The sequence below is a fragment of the Takifugu flavidus genome, chromosome 8, assembly GCF_003711565.1.
Source record: "Takifugu flavidus isolate HTHZ2018 chromosome 8, ASM371156v2, whole genome shotgun sequence".
NCBI classification, from domain to species: domain Eukaryota; kingdom Metazoa; phylum Chordata; class Actinopteri; order Tetraodontiformes; family Tetraodontidae; genus Takifugu; species Takifugu flavidus.
Window position 1 is genome coordinate 10,031,125 of NC_079527.1, and position 22,081 is coordinate 10,053,205.

Below are 22,081 nucleotides of genomic sequence, written 5' to 3' on the forward strand. Positions count from 1 at the left end.
CACGCCTCTGCACAAACGCTCCCCCTCACACTACCCACCGCAGTTTTCCCTTCCTTTAAAGTGTGTAAGCCCAGCTTTATCTCTCCGCTGTGTATAATGGCGCAGAGATGAAATCATCAGAGAAAGGCCAGCTTGACTAAATGGAAGCGGCAAATTGTCTGTAGTATTAGGAGAGAACGGTCTCTATCCCACAATCTGATAGGATCCCATTAAAGAAGGCTCACGGATGGATATGATTAGCTTTTCTTTCCTGCTAATGGAAACAACTTCAGAGAAGAGGAGGAGATGAAATGTTTTGTGGAAATGGTGTCTCCGCTGCACTGATGGGATTCTTATTGCCTAATTTGGATAAAAAGGCCATCATAGTTCTCAGAAGGCACAAGGAGTGTTCCCTGTAAGTGTACTTGCATGTATTACTATGGACCACTGACCGGCCTCTTTGTTAATATGAAAATCTCCTGGATTGATATTCACCAACATCGGTGACTAATGAGTGGTAGTTTTAATCCCCTTCCCCATCCTTGGACCGGGCTGGTTTTCCTTGGTGTGCTGTCCCGTCTCTTTACTGCAGCAGCCTGGAGCAGAAGTCTTTTATTAGACGATAAATCAGCCAACACGGGCATGAATGCTTAAACACATTATTGTTCATTTATGAAGAGCTTCTGAGGTGTTCATCTGCCACGTCGCAGTCCACCAACCACCAGCGCCGCTGTGACGGTTGACAGCGAACGCATCTAACGAGTGCCGTTTCGGATGCTTGTTTCTAGACGTTTCCAATCATTTAGAACATTACTAAGTTCTGATAGCTTCTGTTCACACAATCAGACTCCATTTAGTTGTGAATTGGAGTCATTACTTACTGAGAATGGCTTTTTTAAAACTATTGTTTTATTCACTTGTTGCAAGTACCACAAAAGAGGCAATCGCTTTGCAGAACAATGTTTATTGTTATAACACAAAACAAGGATTGTGGATGCGTGAACGGAACCAGAGCCGAGCCAGGCGGATGGGCGTGTCTGGCTGGCTGAAGAGAGAATGGCTGGATGCTGAAAAAGAGATCAAACTACGATAATCAGCCCAAAAACCAGAGGTCAAAACAGCATACATGCAGAGCCTAGTCCTAATATACCACATGGATTCAACAATAAACTTTAGAACAACAGAGAGGAGGACCAGATCTTTATGTTGTAACTGGTTGGCAGGGGTGATCCACCAGGTGAGCTGATAGAGGCAGAGCCCAGGTGATCCACGCCCAGCTGAGGGAACCCAAATGAGGGAGCCCAGGAAACAAAAACCAACCCGAGACAGTTTCCTAACAGCCTCTAATGACGTGACTTCGATTTTTTTGAATACCCATTGTGTTTTTTTTTAAATATTTCATGAGTATCATTATTTTTCTCCCAAATGTCAGATGAATATAGCCGTTTAGATATGCAATTGCATTGTTATTGTAAAGGACGTCTTTTCGTTTTACTTCCAGTCTAGACTTGGAGTCATTTATAACAAATTTATCTGAACTTCTTCTTTAGCTCAGACGCAAGAACAAATTACCTGCAGTTTTTCCTCATGAATAAGCAATGAATACCATTAGAAATAAAGGTGGTTGCTTTTCCAACCGGAGTCTTTAAGCTCCTCCGTTCCTGCTCCTCTTGTCTTCTGCAGCGTCGCTTCACATTTTTGGAAAAATGACCGCGTGCGTGTTGGGGGAGGTAATGTAGTTATTGTAATTGTGTTTTCCATCTTTGCACTTCAGATGAGATTGCTTTTGACTTGCAAATATTTCAGATTGAATTGGGCTAAATGACGTTTGTGAAATGTCTCGGGGGTTCACCAACCCGACCGCGTTCTCTTCTCTAAAGGTTAATAATATCTGCTCTTGGTGAATGAGCGGATGGACTTGGCTCAGCCATGCAGTGGAGGGTTCTTGGATGAGCCTGTTTCTCCTGAGGTGGGACAGGGCCACCAAGTCGGGCTTTAGTCGTTAATGGATGAATGCATCTACTTGGACGGGCCTGAAATTAAAAGTTATGGGTGACAATGACCTCCAGTCAGACGTGCGTGGCTGTCTGAGGCAGGTTGTATTTCATAGAGAATATGACATTCCACTAAATGTATTCTATCATCCCGCTGTCACATCTCACAGGTACGGAGACATGGTTCCCAAGACGATCGCCGGGAAGATCTTCGGCTCGATCTGCTCTCTGAGTGGGGTGCTGGTAATTGCCCTGCCTGTCCCTGTCATCGTATCCAACTTTAGTCGCATCTATCACCAGAACCAGAGAGCAGACAAGCGGCGGGCACAGAAGGTACAGGTGAACACCGTTTTATTTCTCTTCATCTGTGGCCCAGAGGGTTGGACCTCCAACCCAGAGGAGAACCTTTTCATCTTTCTCTCCCAGAGGAGAGGACTTCACAAGGCTCAGCGTGTCCCTGACACTGATGAAGATGTGTGTATAATGCATATTCACATTTACAAGTGTGTGTGTGTGTGTGGGGGGGGGGGGGGTGCGTGTGTGTGTGTGTGTGCGTGTGGGAGGGGGTGTGTGTGTGGGTGTGTGTTTGTGTGTGTGTATGTCTGTTCCAGAGGGTGAAAAAGTTGTTATTTAATTTTAAAAATAGTTTTTTAATGGTCCCCTTTTGCTATCCTTCAAAAGCCAGACCTGAGGAAAATAACTGCACATCTCCTAACTTGGCCACAGCATTCCAGCTCGAAAATATCGTGGAAATAAATGTTAGTTTGCATTTAGAGGCGTGCTTTACACACAAGTAAATTGGTTGTCATAACACCAAGCTGTAGGTGTGTGCTCAATGCGCTGAAGCCAAATGATAGTTTGCTCATATTTCAGCATTTAATCGACAATTACATTGAAATGTACCATTTCTGTGTCTGTGAGGCTTGAAACTTCAATTTTATTTTATTTTATGTACGTGTCCTGCATCACCCACCATTTTCCGGCTATTACTTATTACACATTTCACTTTAGAGCTAGAAGTAAATTGCCTACTGGAGGATCTTCACCAGCTGTTACTCCAGAAGCCAAGTAAGCTAACAGTTAACATCATTATTTACACCACTGATTTAAATCTAGTTTGGAATAACCCCCTTAAACAAATGTTGCTGTTGTTCTTGTCTGTGTCAGAGGACGGTTTCATCTTTCTGCTTTTGTCCATCTGGGCAGCTTTTATGCTCATAAGTGATGGAGTAAAATCACAATTTTCCAAAGCGATTATGTAAATGTCTGCTGAAAGGGTGGAAGATTTAAAGATGTATCGCCCTCTGGGTAGAGAGGCAGCTGTAAAGAAACACGTTGTGGTTGTTTGTTCCTGAGCTGGAGAGTGGTATCAGCTGGTGCCTGTACAGAACCGGACCGGTAATCACAGCCTAACGGAGACAAATAGCACAGTGGTGTGTTTGTTGTCGAGCAGGCGCACAACGACACACTTTTTCAGAGTCCATTTTTCTTTCTTTCATCACTCTTGTTCCAACCTCTTCCATCGTGTTTTTTTGTTCTTCTATATTTTTTCTTTCCCTCTTTTCTGCTTCTCCATCTGCCACCTCCCCCCCCCATCCAGCCTCTCAGTGATTACCGCCATCCATCTCAGCACCAGCTCTCCTGGCGTAGTTTAAAATCTGTTTAAAGAGATGCAGGTTGTCCGTGGCCTCGTCTTAACTACGCAACCTTTCCAAGCGCGCAAGATTCCAGAGTGCCTCCACCAAGTGCGCGGACAGAATGAGGCACACTGGCGACAGAGTGAAGGCTGGAAGGAAACAAGATATTAGGGAAGGTCGCATTGTTAGAATGAAAGAGAGGAAAGGAGCTGGTGACAAGAAGGGGCCAGAGGGAAGGAGGTGGGGGTGTGTGTCAGGGGGGAGTGGATGTGTGTCCGAATGTTGTGTTCTTTCCTGAAATAGCCATCACCCAGATGAGGTGCTGGCTGGAAGGGAGGCGTGCATCTGTCTCTCTTCTCATCTGAGTGCATAAATCTGTGTGTGTGTGTGTGTGTGTGTGTGTGTGTGTGTGTGTGTGTGTGTAAGCGTGTGCGCACCATACAGTCAGTCTAAGCTCCTGCCCTTGGTGCGTCCCAAACTCTTGCGTGTTCTTGTCTGCGCTGCAGTGTGCTGCAGTGTCCCCAAAAACAAAACAGACACCCCTGTACCCCTGTACTCGCCCGTTGGAGCGTGACGGTGGCGATGTCATTAACCTGCACCAGATCACCCCCTCGGGTACTTAAATACTGTTTCGGGCAGCCTGCAGTGAGAGTAGAGATTTGCGTGGTCACCTCTGCAGCCAGCAGTTTGGTTACGCTGCATAACAGCACGAGTCAAGTCTCGTCTGCGTGTTCCCAAAAACATTAATAAAAGGATCCCCACCTGGTTCTCTTCATCCATGAAAGTGTTATTACTACAGTAAATCAGAGCACACAGGATGAAAATAGGTTTGCAGCTGTATTTCAGGAATCTCAACACCATGTTTAATTTGCCCATTGATAAAGTGTTAGCATTGACTGTTCCAGTCAGCTTGAGTAATATGCAAGCAAAACCATTGAATGCCGTGGCCATCCATCACAGATCATTCATCAGTGTTTCTGTTAAGAAAAGGCTGGGTTTTATTTTAGGGCGTCAACAGCACGTACACGCCGCTGATTAGCAAATTTAGCATACTGGCAGGTTGAACTGATGAGCCCGACAGACATTTCGCTTTCAGCTTATCATCTACATTGTTACTGCATGTTTTTACAGTATCTTGTTACAGTCGTCTGCATTTAGCTCACAGCTCAGATGAGCTGATTCATACCCTCGCAGCTATTAGCATGATGCGAACTCTTGATCTTGTTGTATTGGATTCTGCTGCCTTTTGTAACCACCATCGCAGACATATGCTCCCTGTTACATCGTGGTTGGCACTCCCTCATACTATAAAAACTCACTCTGGGGGTGTATGATAGAGCCATTACCATTGTATGGTCACTTTTTCACTGCTAATGACTTTAGCGATCTTTAATGCATCGTCTAAGCCTTGAATTGGTCAGGCCGGCTGTATTTTCAATACCCCATTAGCTCTGCGTACATATCAAACGGTGTTCTTTAATGCTCCATAACCCTAATGACATATGTCCTTTGTGGGCATTGAGTCAACATTAACTGAGTGCAACTGGTCATTTCATCATCATCATCATCATCATCATCATCATCACGGTATTACAGCCGTGTGGTTATAGTTCAAAGAAAATCATTGTAGCAGAGCTCGCCGATCAGAATAATTTAATGTTTCGCTGTGATTGAGATGTAAAGTCTGGATTGATTTTCCCATTCACAAAAGAATGAGGGGAGACTAGATAGGAGAGAAGGAAGGGGTGGAAGAGAAGAAAGAAGAGGCTGCGGTTCTCCTTTAACCCCAACTCCCCCCCTTCCAAGTCATTGTAAGGCACACACACGATGGCTGAAATAGGTAGTCAACCACCAGCTGCGCCTTTTAGACGGATACGTTCGCCCTCGTCTGCCTCCCTCGGTGTCGCGGCGCCACTTGGGCTGCAAATCTCTCCTGGGTTCAACCGGTTATTGTTGTCAGGCTTGACTGAGAAGTGAAATTATTGTGCGTCGCAGTTCATGAGAATAACATTGACCTATATGTCAGGAAACAAAATGAAATCAAGTCCTCCTCCCTCCGCCTCGCCCTCCCCTTTGGAGGGTCGAAGTCAAAAGGTGGAGATGGCTCCTGGCTGGGGGAGAGCGTGTTTGCCCTTCCAGAAAATCGATGAAGTAGTCTGTACTTTTCAAGGAGGCGGTCCAAACGGAGGGGGCCTTCGCAACGCCAGCCTCACAACAGCTTTGCTAGCAGAGCTGTACTTTCCTCTAAGAGGATATAATCCAGACTTATGGAAGGTATTGTGTCTCTGAAAGGTGTTAGTCTGAGGTTAAGCCGTCTTTGCGAGCAGATATCGACCGTGAGTGCCGAAGAACTTCATTTCCACTCGGTCGGTCAGCTGCTTATTTTGCCCCGACAGAATTTCGGGGGGGGGGGGAGTGTGTAATTTCCCCAAAATCCTTCTCATCCCTTTCCCACTGGCCTCGCTCTTGTCTCTCTCTCTCTCTCTTCAATGCTCTACATGTTAAACACTTCATTCATGTCAGACTAACGCCGGAGATCCTCTCGACCAGTGAATTCGCTGAAGAAACTGAAGAATAAATCCAGCAAAGACTGAATAAGAAGAGTGGCCTTCACACAAGAGAAACAACACCTCAATCTGTGGAGATGAAGCAAAAAAAGAGCTTTCAGAGCTCATCTGGACTGCCAGTGTGAACGTGGTCTGTGTGGAAGTGAATGGATAGCGCAGCATTTTTGTTCAACTGAGGATGTGGCAGTTTAAAACCCCCAGCTGGCAGAAAGGTTATTGGTCCTGGAGCGTGCAAAAACATCCGGAGCCTTTAAACGAGTGATATTAAGTGTTACTAATCTCAATGTCTGACAGATGCTACCGCTAAATGGACTTGTTTTTAAAGCTGCTGTTTCTCCCACATGTGCGTTGGCCAAATCCAGCAGAAACTGGACTGGTTGGGCGTTTGTTTAATAAAACATACGTTCTTAGTGAAAGGAAATTTGTTCAACCTTTACTCAAGAACACACTGTAAAAGGGTCAAGGTCAATGTGTTTTCCTCTGGATTTTCTTCCTATATTTTATAGTATAGTTTCATTATACCAATATTAATTTCCTGTAAACAATTGAATGAAATCTCAGTTTAACTTCTCTGTAATACATAAAATTTGTTTGTATAAGTCTCCAATGGCCAGAAGTGTGTGTTTTAGAGTTTTGAGCTTCTTTACAGAGGAAGGCTGGTGCTTAGAGTAGTGAGACAAAGGTTAATGGTGCAATCCCAGGGGTCTGCATGCTGAAATGTCCTTCAGCAGGATCCAAAAAAACTGTTCTGGGTTCAGCATCTTTAGTTTATGTCCAGAAAGGTGGCGCAGAAAAACAGCCAACTTGCCATTTAGCTATATTCATATTTGAAGCAGCTCATTGAACTTGTTGGCTATAGTCATAAAAAGACTGTATGTAAATAGTGCATATTATTTAAAATGTAGAAAAACATGGATGTAAATGGGAATTTATATCTTCATCCTGATGGATGCATCCTCATTGTCTCAGATCAGCGTCAAACGTAAACAATAAAGAGGTCAATAAGGAGATCTCTGCTGCACAGCTGACACAGGGCACAAGGGCACTGGATGATGAAGAACAACACTGTGTCATCAGGATAAAGCGGCTTGATTAGATTTAGATGATGCACATGGGTTGTTTTTTTTAATAGGATACACTCTCCTAAAACAAAGTCATGCGTCACACGTCACGCGCCGTCTGCTTCTGTTCTGACATGTTAGGATACTGTAGCAGCTTCGGTGGCAGGAGTACAGGATTAAAGATTAAATACGGTGCTGCAATCAGATTGAACATTTTCCATACTGCCGGTCCCCCCAAAAAAAAAAAAAACGACTTGCATACGGTGACAGGGCTCTGCCACAGGCAAACTGTCACACTGCAAAACATGAGCAAACAAAGTCATCCTTATCACGTCAGTTGGGGGAAAAAACAGATTCAGCACATCAAACAGTGCTGCGGCGTAGTTTCCAAAAGCACCTTTGGCTGTTTGGTTGTTTAGACGTTATCTATCTTCAGTATTGCTGTTAACAGCGCACTGCTGGCCCATCGGATCTGCATTACAGATGGAGTTTGTTTGTTCCTCCTCTGACTCCTGCAACAGGTCTGAGCCAGACAGCCGCTGTCAGCCCTATCCAGCTCGGGGACATTATTATAGTGACAAAAGAGATGACTAAGCGTAATTTCTGCACCAATCTGAAGATTACTTATGGAAAACATGACCTAAATTGTACTCCATGTTGATAAAAATGGCTGTCTGTGCATGTGTGAAGCGTGAGATGCACCTGTGTGTACGAATGTGCAACACACACATCCTCGAGCCTTCTTACCCTCCACCTGCTAATCTCTGCAAATGTAGACATTAATAGAACCTGTGTGGTTTCCTTTTCCTGCATGCCCTGGGTGATGCTTCAGTACCTACAGGTGCCCAGGATTCCGGAGGCAGCCAGTAAGATGGCTGCAGAACCAGATTCAGTCCGGCAGGACGTCTTCAGAACATCCAGTCCATTAGTCTGGCGCCACCTGGCAACTGCCGCCGCAGTCGCGAGCTTCTGTTTGCATGTTGACCTCAGAGAAATAATCAAACACAGCAGCAAAGGGAGAACGGAGGGTTTTGGAAGGTAGTTGGGATCTGTTCTGGCTAAAAGACTATAAAATACACATAAAGATGGAGGACAATGTAGGAAGGTAAACGACATGAAGGGATTTATGCTACAGACTCTGTGGTAAACTGTCAGCTGGCCGCCGAACGTGTACATTTTTACTTGCGCTTATCTCCCCTCTTACTCTTTATGTCATTAAACCACGACATGAGCTACCTGCGGGTCACGAAAACATGCTTTAAATGAAATTCAAGTGAGTTGATAAGCTTGAATTATCATATATTACCATACACTTACTGAGCCAAGCTTACCGCTACTGTATACTGTAGCTTAAATATGTATATGTATGGAAATTCAGGCGTGGAGGCATGCAAGCACAAATTCACCCTCTCAGTTAAAACCCCTCAGTGGTGCAAGGGGGGTAAACGTGTTCATCATTCTCACCGCTTATTCTCACCACCAGGTTCCTCAACAGACACATCCAGGTTGTTGTGACAGTGAGTCTGACATCCATCTCTGGACATTGATGGCAAAATGGCAGTGGAGTGACCGACTCCCGGTGGTGTAATTCGTAGCTTAAGTGGGGGATCTAGAGAGCCGCACGCATCGATGTGCCATGTTCAGTGGCCGCAGATCAAAAACAGGAGCCTACGATGTTAAAACGGAGTCTTGCCTCCTGCGTGGAACTCTTGCGTGTCTTCCTGGACCAGAGTGTGTCTTCATCACACACTTTTTTGTGCTGGTCGCTGTTGCCAACGGGAGATTTGACAGCATGCAAAATGAGAGAGGGAGTAAAAAGGCTCTGGAGCGTGCGTTTGCAAAAGAAAGCCGGGTTTGATGCCTTTAAGCTGACGCCACTGATGTGCACCATTAGGGGCCTCGTTGATTTTGCTAAACAAAAGAAAAACCAAACACGTGACAAAACAAGGTGACACACATGGGAGCCAAAAAAAAAAGATTAATTTGAACGAGATTTATCTTATACGCTCACTGCCTTTTAATTGATTTTTAACCCAAGGAATTCTGCTCATGGAGCGTGCATGAATCATTCAGCACTACAGGAGCTCGTAGTGAATTCATCTGGGTGATCAGAGCGAATGCTTTAGTAGCACACGCTTGATTTCATTTATAGGATTCAACTAAAATATGAGGGTCGTCGGAGTGCTGGAACTCGGATTGGCTGGATCTGTCAGGAATGCTCTCTCTCTTCGTGCTCTGGTGCTGACTAACAGGTGATTAATTTATTCATATTTTTGTTGTTTGTTGCTCACTGCTCCCTGCAGAAAGCCCGCCTGGCCAGGATACGAATATCCAAGACGGGGAGCTCCAACGCCTTCCTCCACAGCAAGCGCAATGGCCTGTTCAACGAGGCTCTGGAGTTCACAGTAAGATAATCCCCTCAACCTCTCTCCTCGTGTGTGTCTCATTAAAGGTCACCCAGCAGCGTCGAAGGTTTCCGGTTTTTTTAACGCCTTCTCACTGCGTCTCCTCGGAAGAGCAGTTCCCAGGATTTGGAGGAGGCAGGAACCAAGTCATTGGCTGCTGGCACGGTTCATCGAGCCTTTAATTATCAGTTCTCAGAATTCAGCCCGCGTTCCATCACGGCAGCTCGCTGCAGCTTCATTTGTTAAATGGCACTTCTAAAGCGAGCGTTTCTAGGCTCAGCTGCCCGACCGAGGGACAGGCTTCGGGCAATGCAGCAGGAAATGTAAACACGACTCAAGGATGTTCTTGGCCGTGTCCGAAACGCCGCGCTTCACACGCAGCGACGGGGCCCCGGGGCAGACACAGTGCAAAAACGAGAGACTCAAATTGTCCTTCTCCTCCTTCTTCAGTCACGTGACTGCGCAGTCGCTCTCAATGTCAATTACTGAGGATAGAGTGTGCACGGCGCTAGTGTTTGCATTTAAGCTAAAGCTGAATAATCGATTGCATTTATATTGGTATCGCCCCAGGAGACACTGTGCTGTGAAGGCTGCTGTATTATTTGTGGTAATGTATGTGTCTTCGTTTGCTTCTGCTGTACTCCAAACAACACACAACTTAGGGTCATACTGAATGATTTATACATTTATTTTCTTATGTGTTTACATATATACATGTATACAGACACTTTATGTGTGAAAATCAGATGTGTATTATGAATTTATCATCCAATTTTCCAAATTTATTTGTCGGATTTATGAATTATACCACTCCATTTTCCTAATCGTTGGATGTCTTTCAAGATAACCCCTTTATTATTCTTCCTGGGACTCCACAGTTGAATCAGTTATATATTGCAGGTTATTCAGTATGTGGGGGCATAAATAATTGATACAGCGATGAACACAATTATTTATCATGCTGTAGTGAAGTGCAGCTGCAAAAGAATATATCATGGCCTTTTTTTCTCAGTGGTACAGATAGGATGTAAATAAATAAGAGGTTTTTTACACCCTTTGTCAGAACACAGTGCTTAAGCATCGAGGAGTCAGGTTAAAGCTGCCCAGTGTTATGGAATTAGACTCCAAACACTTTAAATCTGTAACCGTAGTTTAGAGAGAGCAGGGCATCACAACATGTTTGATCAAGCTGTTTCCAGTCTCACGGTATGGCAGCCGCCCGGGCGGGACGCTATAGCCACCTTCATGCTGCTGGTGTGGGCTTTAAGTTATATCGTACCAAAAGAGATGTGAATAATTCTAGAACTGCACATAAGTGCTTTGTTAGGGAGGGCAGCATGAGCGCTGCTGGGCCGTCTTGACTGGCACAGGCTGAATTATCAGCATTAAACATCCCCTCACAGCAGAGACGCTTTTGCTCAGCGTCAATGCCACCTCAACGAAGAGAAAAGTGCTGCTGGAAATGATCCAAACACTGTATTTGCTGTTCTTTGGTGTTGCTGCGGAGTCGACAGGATAAGGGTAGGTTTATGGGGGGCTTTGTTTTTTATTAGCAGCTTAACTTTAGATTCTGCTGGCAAAGAAAGCTAAAGCACGTAAGCAGAAATCAGCGATGCAGCTGACCGAGGAGACCCCTACCTACCTACTCTTCCTCATTCCTTTGAAAAAGGAAAAAGGAATGCCACAAATCCTACATATATATTTAAGGATTTGAAATTCAGCTTGCTAACCTGAGATATAGGGTTTCGTTTTTTTCACGGCATACAAAATAAGGAATATGGAAAAACAAACCATTAAGGACTTCCCTGTCGGTGGAGGCAAAATGTCACAATGTAAATTTTAAATATATTCATCTATACTGTACGTGTCGTGAGTTGCGAGGGAGATGGGAACTGAAATGGAAATTCAGCGCAAATCTGTGCACTGGCTCCACTGAAGTTTGCAGACAAGCCCCATTACTGTCAAGGGCTACGTTCCCAGAGGTTGTCTGGCATGACTGAGGCCCCGATGAGCGTCTGTTCTTAGTGCTGAACCATGAATTCGAGTAAAACTACCTGTCTGTTTCCCTCTTGTCTCCTTCTCCGACTGAAGCAACTTCCATACAAGATGAACCTTTCAGATCAGGTACAGAGACAGCAGCCGAGCACCGTGCACCTCCAGTTCAGTGGATGCCCTTAACGGGGGCTTCACCATGTCATTAATGGTGTCTGTGTGTGTGTGTGTGTGTGTGTGTGTATGTGTGTGTGTGTGTGTGTGTGTGTGTGTGTGTGTGCGTGTGTGTGTGTTACAGAGTTCTAGTGAAGAGGAGCAGCGGTTAAGCAAGTCTGCCTCACTGTTGGAGAGTCAGCATCACCACCTGCTGCACTGTCTGGAGAAAACCACTGTGAGCACACACACACGCACACACACACACACACACGCACACACACACACTCACACACATAACAGTCAACAGTAATACAGTCATACCTGCAATCTGAACCACTGCGTATTAATGCATGCAGCAGATAGTTGCACTCCTGATTGTTGCTGCTTTTATTGCTCTGTCGGCTCTGCCACCTCACAGAACCACGAGTTTGTGGATGAGCAGTATTACCAGCAGAGTTACCTGGACCCGGGGCTGCAGAATTACTCGTCTCGGAGCCCGTCCCTCTCCAGCCAAGATGGCGTGACGGGCACGTGCTGCACCCGCCGAAGCAAGAAGCACCACACCCCTTTAGCGAATGCCAGTGCCCCAGCACACATGCAGCCTTTGACACACACGCACCAACAAGGGCTGCAGGAGCTCAGCACCATTCACATCCAGCCCCTCAGCTCCAGGTCAGACTAACCACTTGTGTCTCCTGTCTTTCATTCACTCCGTCATCTCATCCATTAGCAAAGGGAAGGGGCGGGGGGGGGGGGGGGGGGTTACATCCATATCAAAAATGGTGATGTGAGGGGGTTTTTTCTACTTGTAGCCGCTCCAGTCTGAACATGCGTGTGGATGAGCAAACGCCCCTGAACTGCCAGAGCAACCAGATCACCACAGCAATCATCAGCATTCCCACACCGCCAGTGATGACCCCGGAGGGCGACGCTCACCTCCCTGTGAGTGCCCCCTACCAGAATGTTGTGAAGGTGTCAGCACTGTGAAGGCGGGGAGCGCGGGAGCGTCGCATGGAAAGGCACTTACAGACTCATCAAGACAGACTGGGGGACTAAAGAGGAATGATGAAGATGTTTAGAGTCCTAGTCTGGCCACGGTGGAGACTGCCCTCTGCTGGTCATGTTCTGTAAGGACATGGCCTCCCTTTACAGACTGTGGATGGCATTTAGATACAGTATATTCATGTTAGCAATTGACGTGCACATGTGAGTGTTTGCCGGTGTGTGTGTGTGTGTGTGTGAGAGAGAGAGAGAGAGAGAGAGAGAACAAGAGAGAGTTGGGAATATGTTACAGTTGTCATTTCAGATGAGGAGCTGAGTGAGACTGTGTCTCTCGAGTGTTAAAGACGACAGTAAGTCATGTGTCACTGTGCACAAAGCACCTTTTTATGATTTGGGCTCAATGAAGGAGATATAAGGGGGAAATATAACACATAACTAAAGCCTCTTTGTGTCATGTAGGTCTACGCACCTGTCAGTAGATAAAGAACGCCATCATTTTCTTTTCCAGCTCTGATAATATTCCAGACATTAGGTGAGAGTCGTTGAAGTGGTAATAAACGGTGGTGTGTCTGTGACAGTGTTACCAGCAAGTGTCATGTTTGTTGATGGTGTTTTGTTTTTTTTTTTTTTATTTTCTTTCAAAGGAATTCCGAAATGCGATTGTCTCGGCTGGTTGAAAACGCGTGTTTCCGTCCGTCTGGAAGTCGCCGTGGCTTTAGTATATGGTTTATCTGACTAGCTGCCACTCTGCAGGGTTAACTGCACACGTTTCCGTCTGAAATTCTCAGCCACGGGCCTTCAACACAACATGTGCCTGTTCTGATGGAGCAAAAGCAGATCTGTTTTTTGGTTTTTCCAAACCCCCCCCCCTCCCTTTGTTTGGTTTGCCAGTTTCTGCCCGGCAGACCTCGAACAATCCAATTTTCTTACAGCGAAACAAAGTCTGAATTCAAGCCACCGCAATTAAAAGCACAAGGCATTTTGCTGAGAATTTCTGACACTAATTTGTGCTGAGTAGGGTTCTTTGTGAATATTGTGAATAGAATATTTTGTAATATTTCATCATTGTTTGGCAGAACCAGTGATGCTGTCTTCCTTCTCTCTTTCCCCCCCTCAGTCTGTCTCTCTCTCTTCTCCTCTGCGTTTTTCTCTTTATCTCTTGTTGTCGTCCTGTTGTATGCCCACTTCCTGTGTGAACAACAGTATACTTTCAGCCGTCTTTATAGCTGTTAATGTTCTTTCCTCCCCAGACTCGTCGGGTATTGTTTTGCCTTTTTCCTTCTTTCTTCTCCACAGTTGTTCGGTATGTGTACTCTATGTGATTAGGAAACTTGGTGTTTGTACTTTTTGTCCTCCTCGGTGTTTCAAATGAGTTTATTTAATTTTATCTTCTGGGGGATCCTAAAGTAGAGCGGTCCGCTGTGATGGGGGTGGCAGCGAGAATACTGGAGACGTCCTCGATCTGTCACCAAAAAAAGAAAATAACCAAAAAAAAAATACGTGTGCTACTCTGTTCTCTGAAGTCACTCCAAAAGAAACTTTAGTATTATTTACCCTCAATGCTGACCTTTATAACAATGGATGCTGACCTTTTTAGCTCCGCTACCCTCTCCGTGCCCCACTGTTTGCCTTTATCACCAGGGACGTCGCCCAGCAACCGGCGGCTCCCAAAAACAGCTTGTCTTTATGAGATTTCCCGCAGCAATGGGACGAAGCGGCTTCAGACGCCTCTGCTCCGCCGGGATGAGATCAAACGTTGTTCAAGAGCACACAGATGGGGCCGGTGGCGCGCTGATCACTCACCGTCCAGCCCACATTACAGCATATTTCAAAAGCAATACGGGGATTGGCGGGATGCTGTAAATCTGCCTGTGTGTTGCTGCTCTGTTTATTTAGAGGTAGGGCCGTATTTGACATAACTGCCTAACTAGCAGCATATTGTACCACATCCTTTAAAATAAGAATGAAAAAATATGACTGCAAGGCGGAAAGATGAATCTTTTACACTTGCATTTGTACATAAAAACACATTAGCAGTGCACAAGATGCTAAGCTGTCAAGCGCCTCTGCTGAGCTTTAGTTGTCTCTTCTGTGCCCGAGGTTCCTGTCAAAGAAAGCCAAATGTCCCATAGACTTAAAATGGCGTGCAGTGACTTAATAGTACTGTTTCCACTGGCAACAGCTCTCATCAGGCTGTCTGTGATCATGCCTGAAGGAAAGACAAGCACAGGCAAGCAGGGCTCCCCCCCCCGAGTATTATTTCATGGGGTTGAAGGCATTGACTTCATATTCACAGCAACAAGTCCAACACTTACAAACCCGCTGAAGGCTGACGGCAGTGAGGTTCCGAGCACTGTTGCTCGGTTCAGGATTAAACATTACTTTACACTTATTGAAGATTCCTTTGTTCACTTTTACTTTAAATGACATTTGAATTCCCGGATAAGGGTAATTTCTGTCAAAGTGTCAAATGATTGTAATGTTCATTTCCAGTGGAAACAGAGGTCAGCGCTTGGGTTCCTCTTCCAGTCCTTTTCCTCCCCTCCCTCTTTACTTTGCCGTTCTGTCGTTGTTGAGGCTACTGCTGTGCGTATTTTGTCAGGTGTTGATATTATTTATGACCTTGTCTTGTGTCCCGACTGTGAAAACGCCTGATAAAACATCTGTATCTGCCACTAAATCTGCTGGCTCTCTTCTTCACTTGCCTCTGACTCGTGAACGCCAGGGCCGCCTGTGGCTCCAGATGTGCTCCCTGGTCGCAGATGTGCAGCGGAGGCGCAGGTCTTCACGGATTACACCTGCAGGATTTGGGCGGACACCCTGGGATGGAGGAGAGGATCTTTCCGAGCTCTGAGCGAAACTGTCTGGTTACTAAAGTGTAGATGAGTGGATCGACCGCGGCCTGGACGCACGTCAGCACGGTGGCCGATGTTTCCAGCTGCATCAGCAACTGTCGGGGGGGAGTAGATATAGACAGAAGGGATATGTTTTGAAATGCTGACAGCAAAATCGTAGTCTGCAGGGTTAAACGATTTTATTTTTAATATTTGAAATTTCCATTTGAAAGTCCTGTTTTAGAATGCGTTTATTCTCTGCAAATAATCAGGAAAAGATTTTAACCACAATTGAAAAATGCTCATTTTATAACGATCAATGCAATGAACAAAGTCAAAGTGCTTCATCTTAATTCGTTTGTCTGATTCTGACAGGCTACGCTTCCACTTGGATTTAATAATTACAATTGATAACTTGAGAGAACACACTTTATATATAATTCTGACCTTCACACCGTTTGTAATCTCTTGTGGGTGGGAAACGTACCCTTAAATACAAGTTAATATATTATAACGCAGCGTGGAAACAAAAAGCCGCTCCACTCACTCGGTCCGTGTCTTTCCATATGGCGTTCATGAGTAAGATCACCACCATGGGCACCCAGGACAGCGTGAATGCGATGATAATGTACCCGAAGCGCTGGGCCAGTTTGCCCTCCATGCGCTTCTTCCCGCGCTCTTTGGCCCCCGGTGTGAGAAAACACACGGCTCCCACGATGGCCGAACGTCTCCTTGGAGTGTCTCTTGGGGACGAGCCCCCAGATGCAGCACCGGCCGCGGCCACGAAGAGCACCGGCCGGCGCGGAGGCAGCGGGCTGCCGGTGACCCCGGAGGGCAGAGACCCGGACGGCCGCGGCGGGGCCGTCTGCGAAGCTGCGGGGGAGTCGCTCAACATGCTCCAGATGGCCGCGGACACAACCGGACGCGGCCGGACTCCACGACTGACAACTTTCCTGCGGTGCCGTCTTACAACCTTAAATATCCGCACGTAGTGAATGACGATGACCATCAGTGACAGTCCCCACACCGGCACCAGCACGTAGGGGCCAAATAGGTCCAGATATGGCAGGCGCTCCTCGCCGAGCTCCCGGACGTAGGGGCGGCATAGCGCCTCTCTGGAAAGAGCCAAAGAGACCCCAGCCAAAATAAAACCACATACCCAGATGGAGAGGATCCAGAGACGCACCCGCGCCTTCCTCCGCTCGGTCTGGAAGGGGAAGGCGATGGCCTGGAAGCGCTCCACGCTGATGCTGACCAGCGTCAGCAGCTGCACGCAGCTGCACAGCGCGTAAGTGAACTGCTGCAGGGCGCACACGGGCACCGTCACCCGGCGCAGCAGGGACAGCAGGAACAGCGGCGTGTCCACGGAGCACTTGAGGAGGTCGCTGGCGGCCAAACTGACCAGAAGCGCGTTGTTGAAAGTCCGCAGGCTTTTCGTCCTGAAAACCACCCAACAGACCCACAAGTTCCCGGGCAGACCCAGGAGCAAGGTGAAGGTCAAGACCGCGCAGTTGAACGCGAAAAACAGGTTATCCGAGGCGGTCTCGGCGCGCTGCGCGTTTGTCGCGTTGCAGGAGGCGCACTCATCCATATTTCCCTCCAGGTTTCAGCATTTCAAAGCACTTGCTGGATGCTCGGGAAGGAACCAAAGAACATTTCACCTGCAGCGCATGTTGTTTTAAACTTATGAGATAATCAACCTGAGCTGGAGTGGAACTTCAGTTTCAATGACTTATGTGAAGCTCCGTGCTGCTCTGCATTGATTGGGCACACAGCAGTTGATTAGCCTGTAATCAGGGGGCATGTGGAGATGTCTGACCTTGCTGAAGAGTTTTCAAAAAGGAAATTGACCTTGCTGCTACCATTGCAGACATAATTATAATTATCAGTGAATGCACCTCTTATTTTCACCTTCAAGCTCATTTATAAACCGGAAAAGGAAACCTATAAAACTACAATGGAAAAAATGCTTTAGCAAATGTGCACAAATGATGAAAAACTGCCGATCATTCCAAACAAATCATACAAAAAGCATCAAAGCAGATGCTCATAAGAGCCAACACATATATTTTCGATTAGTCTTTCAGGAGTTCCTCCATGTAGACGGCATTCATACGGTAAGCTGCCATCCAGCTGTGGGCTGCACCGTAGCAGCTTGGGTAACCTTGACTTTGAAAAGCAGACACAGAGGCGTAGTAGTCGTTCCAGGCCCTGTAGGTGGCCCTCCAGTAGGCTTCGGCGCTCCACTCCTCCTCCTCCTCTTCCTCTTCCTCGTCGCGCTCTCCCTCATTTCTCCCCACGTGCTCTCTGTTCCTCATTTCTGTCACATCTTTCCTCTGTTTTCCACACCTTTCTCTCACCTTCCTCGACTCACCCTCGCTGCAGGATTTCCACGCCATCTGATCGCCTCGCGTGCTGCGTTTAACAGCCCCAGACGGGTTGTAATTTTCAGGTTTTGGTAAAGTTGCATCACTCGATGGATGCTTTCGTGGCACTGAAGCCTCAGAACTGGTGTGCTCTGGCTCCTCCTTGGCCGCGGGCACAGCCGCCGCCCGTCGTGCTTCGGTTTGAGGCTCAGACACTGCTGCTACTTTCTCAACGTTCCTGTCAGAAGGTGAACTTGAAGAGCTGGAGATTGACCTTGGATGTGATTGACCTGATTTCCCCCATTTCCTGCACAGCTTCAAACACTCACTTGAATCATCATCAAGCGTGATGCATTCGTTGTGTACACTGCGCTCACCATCCTCTTGACCTCCGTACTCCCTGATGACATCTACCGATCTCCCAGGGCCTGTGGTGATGAAGCCGTGGAAGTCCAGCTCTGCCTCCTCCAGAGTCACAAACCTGGGTCTGCAGCTTTTGAATGAGCTGAGCGGGGGGATCTTTGGCAGGCGGTCTTGTAGCTCCTTTCGGGTTGGCCCAGCCTGTTGTGCACCCTGCACACAATCTTCCTTTGTTGATACCAGAGTTCTCAGAGTTTCCTCGAAGGTTGCAGCCGGTGTGGGCGCTGGAGGTGCCTTTTCTGGCTTCCTGTGACCGTTGGACTGTTCACCCGGATCCACAGCTAACCTTGGATGCTTTTTCCTCTCCGTCTTAGAGGACAGCTTGGCTAAGGTGACAGGAGTGGCAGCTTCAGCACAGACATCCCAGTCACACGGGTCATCCATCAACCTGGACTCCAGGACGGCTACAAGGAAGGACAAACAGGAGTTTATTATTGCCAATCCAATATTTTAAAAAAAGACACAAGAAAAAGAAATACTCACCTGGCAACAAAGACAGGTTGAGGCTGCACTTTTGAGCAATGCTCATCAACTTGTTTTCTTCCTCGCCATGGCAACAGTAGGTGACTGCCAGCCCCTGAGTGCCTGTAAATAAAAGGACAGACAAAATTTAAAAAAATAGACATAAAACAGGGGCCCAGAATGGCAGCTGTGGCCTTCAGTCGACATTGTACGTTCAAGAGAGTTGCCCCCGTTTCCATGACAACAGATTATTATTATCTCCATGGCAACAGATTATTATAATTAAATGAATGATGAGGAACCTGTTGACCTTGCTGGGTGTGTAAAGATGACCAACACTCATGTGGTTGAGGCCAATCTTAAAATTATGCTTATGCTTAACAAGGAAAATTTCAACAAAACAGAAAAGCAACTTATAGGGCTCAAGATATCAAAATAACCCGATAAAGTAAAGTAGAAATTCCAGTAAAGTAGAAATTATGTAGACACTAACCAAATCGGCCAGCTCGTCCAATTCGATGCATATACGTCTCCCAGTCCTGCGGCAGGTCCAGATTTATCACCAGGTTGACTTTGTCTGCATCTATACCTCTGGAGGTCTGAAGGTAGGAAAACACACATGATCAGAAGTATGTTATTACTAACTGGAGTAAAGGCAGGAACATCACTGATGCAGGAGACCGTCTCACCAGGTCTGTGGAGATGAGCACCCTACACTGGTACTGCTTCAGTTTAGACATGGCCTCCAGTCTCTGGTCCTGACTCAGACCACCTGCACAGAAAAAATATAACACTGGCATAACTCGCTAATTAATTAAAATATTGTTACGCCAACAATAACCATTAATGAAGCCAGAAAACTATCAGCCTTTTGAAATTCTTTAAAAATGAAGAAAATTGTGTTTTGACAGTTTCTTCATCAATTTTTCCTGAATCTCACCTGAGATGCAGACAGCAGGTAAGCCTTTGGAGGATAAGATGTCTGCTAGGTGCTGAGCCCTGTGGGAGCAATAGAAAGCATTAATATGATATGAAAGGTTTCAATAGAGCAATAGTTATTTAAATCAACAACAAAGAAAAAAGTTCAAAAAGAAGGAAAGCTTAATGAAAATCCTGTTTTTATTGAGACAAGTACTCAAATTACTGAGGAAGTTTGCAACAAATGGGGGAAAAAAAGACAAAAACCTTTCCTTAAAAGGGGAATTACCTTGTATGCAAGTTAGAGAACACCAGGGCCTGGTTGAAGGGGATTTTACTGAAAAGCTCCAGCAAGTGTTGCACCTTCTCCTCAAAAACTTTGTGAGGTAAAGAATGGGACTGCACTAGCTTGTAATATTGCTTCAAACCTGGTGGGGGCGACAAAATTCGATATGAAGAGGAAAAGATTAATACAAGGACAAAACTCATGCTCATCTTTTTGACAGGGCAAATTTTCATAACAAGAACAGCATGTTTTAAAAAGTTTGCATGTTATTTGCCTGAAATAATAAACTCACCTTTAAGACCCATGTCAGTGGGGTTAAGTCTGACAAAAGTAGGCTCTCTCATGTAGCGGGTGAGGTGTTGAGCAAGTGATTCTGGGTAGGTGGCAGACAGGGCGAGCATCTGTTTGTTCTCAGGAAGAGAGGAAAATATCCAGCTACAGAGACAACACAGAAGATCATCTCAAACTACTCAGATGTGATTGATGACATATGTTGTGGTCAATCTTACTTTATCTGCTCCTGGAAGCTGCCCTCTTCCAGCAGCTTGTCTGCCTCATCCAGGACAAAGAGTCTGATGCTGGAGGTTGATAACATGCCCAGCTCAATCAGCTGCTTAATACGACCTGTGTAGATACATAAGCAGGGTTACACTCACAAAATTGTACCCCGATGCTTAAATCAGTCGTTCATGTTCAACCAGCATTTACCAGGTGAGCCCACTGCTATGTGGCACTTCTTTAGATGGTGTTTATCCTGACTCACAGCTCTACCACCAATGAAAACATGGCATTCCAGGCCCTCCATGGCACAGCCAATTGCCATGAATACAGAGTGGATCTGCACTGCGATCTCACGTGTTGGAGCCAAGACAAGAACCTGAGAGATCAGGGCAAAGAAAGATTTTAATGTTCTGGGGAACAAAAACAGGTGTTCATATCCAGATGGCTCAGATTGCCTAAGCTTTAGCAGGTGCTGTGTACTTCCACCCCCTAGAGGTAAGACCCCATCCTCAGCTAAGAAGATTTCGTGCACTAAAACACAGCCAATTCAGCAGTAACTGAGCACTTTCATTTACTCTTTGGAGACCAAGCTGATTAACTCCATCTGATTAAAGACCATCTGTTGGTGGTAAAAAATTAAGTAGTGTGATACATTTTTAGTATGTCCTGTTTTACTTTAATCTTTTTGTGTAAATCTACTCACTTGTGTTGTAGGATTCTCCAAAACCAGAAAATCTAAGGCAATGGTGCAGAACACGCATGTCTTCCCTGTGCCAGATTTGGCCTGCACGATCAAATCTGAAAGAGAAAATCGGAAAATCTGATGATCAGGAACCCAATTGTGAACGGTTAAAACTAAATGTAGCCGAGTGACACGGCATTAGTTATGTGCAGCTTTCTTAGTCTCCGGAGACGTTATAAAATTCTTGTGAAGGACGTTATGAAAGTGTTCAGTGGAATCACGGCCTACAGTCAATGATACTCTAAATCTCCTTTCACAAAACCTATTCACAACTGTTTTCGGTGAAAAAATATCTTCGTACCTAAATTGAAATATTTAATTACGCTTACAATATGGATAATTTTATGTGCATTTAGGTGCTCACCGAGTCCGCAGCGGCCCAGTGGAATCGCCTTCAGCTGGATCGGCGAGGGTTTCTGGAAGCCCGAGGAGGACAATCCATCCAGAACCGCCTGAGACAGCAGCAGAGAGCTGAAGTATATCCCGTCCGACAACAGTACATCATCGGTTCTCTTTCGTACTTCTATGTCGTGTGCAGCTCGCTTCATGGGGGCGGCCATGTTGAATGTTTACCACCGCCAATGACGAGAAGAAGACGGCTGCTTTAAAGAGCTGTGGGCGCTTTTCTTGCGCCCCTTGTGTCGAGACTATGCGATGTCATTTTCTTCTTCTTTGAATTACAACACTTATATGCACGTTACTGCCACCTTTAGGTCAGAATTGGGAATTACATACTGATTAAAATGCCAACAAAAGACA

At 46.0% G+C, this 22,081-nt stretch overlaps 3 protein-coding genes across 3 annotated transcripts in view; 1 reads left to right on the forward strand and 2 right to left on the reverse strand.

The window, feature by feature from the left end:
* Positions 1-15,473, forward strand: part of kcnd3 (potassium voltage-gated channel, Shal-related subfamily, member 3) — a 62,512-nt gene extending 47,039 nt beyond the window's left edge. Inside the window, exons 3-8 of the mRNA XM_057041518.1 lie at positions 2,144-2,312; positions 9,542-9,643; positions 11,735-11,767; positions 11,934-12,026; positions 12,210-12,463; positions 12,604-15,473. Coding sequence (XP_056897498.1) covers positions 2,144-2,312; positions 9,542-9,643; positions 11,735-11,767; positions 11,934-12,026; positions 12,210-12,463; positions 12,604-12,778 — 826 coding nt within the window. The 3' untranslated portion in view covers positions 12,779-15,473. The remainder of the gene's footprint in view (positions 1-2,143; positions 2,313-9,541; positions 9,644-11,734; positions 11,768-11,933; positions 12,027-12,209; positions 12,464-12,603) is intronic.
* Positions 14,781-17,372, reverse strand: LOC130530396 (D(4) dopamine receptor-like). Its single transcript, XM_057041531.1, has 2 exons — positions 16,175-17,372; positions 14,781-15,743 (listed from the first exon to the last, which is right to left on the reverse strand). Exons 1-2 carry the CDS (start codon positions 17,216-17,218, stop codon positions 15,579-15,581), a joined length of 1,209 nt encoding a protein of 402 aa, XP_056897511.1. The 5' UTR covers positions 17,219-17,372; the 3' UTR covers positions 14,781-15,578.
* Positions 17,373-17,528: 156 nt separating this feature from the next.
* On the reverse strand, positions 17,529-21,952 carry ddx20 (DEAD (Asp-Glu-Ala-Asp) box polypeptide 20). Its single transcript, XM_057041515.1, has 11 exons — positions 21,687-21,952; positions 21,284-21,378; positions 20,788-20,956; positions 20,589-20,703; positions 20,372-20,514; positions 20,083-20,221; positions 19,816-19,874; positions 19,565-19,647; positions 19,369-19,474; positions 18,897-18,998; positions 17,529-18,817 (listed from the first exon to the last, which is right to left on the reverse strand). Exons 1-11 carry the CDS (start codon positions 21,880-21,882, stop codon positions 17,703-17,705), a joined length of 2,322 nt encoding a protein of 773 aa, XP_056897495.1. The 5' UTR covers positions 21,883-21,952; the 3' UTR covers positions 17,529-17,702.
* Positions 21,953-22,081: the final 129 nt, after the last annotated feature.

What these genes read in the sequence shown, in the direction of transcription:
- LOC130530396 (XM_057041531.1), bottom strand. Translation starts at nt 17,218, where the DNA reads ATGGATGAGTGCGCCTCCTGCAACGCGACAAACGCGCAGCGCGCCGAG. An exon ending in TATGGAAAGACACGGACCGA is followed by an intron (nt 15,744 to 16,174) that starts GTGAGTGGAGCG and finishes CCCCCCCGACAG; the next exon opens with TTGCTGATGCAGCTGGAAAC.
- ddx20 (XM_057041515.1), bottom strand. Translation starts at nt 21,882, where the DNA reads ATGGCCGCCCCCATGAAGCGAGCTGCACACGACATAGAAGTACGAAAG. An exon ending in CATAGCAGTGGGCTCACCTG is followed by an intron (nt 20,704 to 20,787) that starts GTAAATGCTGGT and finishes GTATCTACACAG; the next exon opens with GTCGTATTAAGCAGCTGATT. An exon ending in TTCTCTAACTTGCATACAAG is followed by an intron (nt 19,875 to 20,082) that starts GTAATTCCCCTT and finishes TTGCTCCCACAG; the next exon opens with GGCTCAGCACCTAGCAGACA.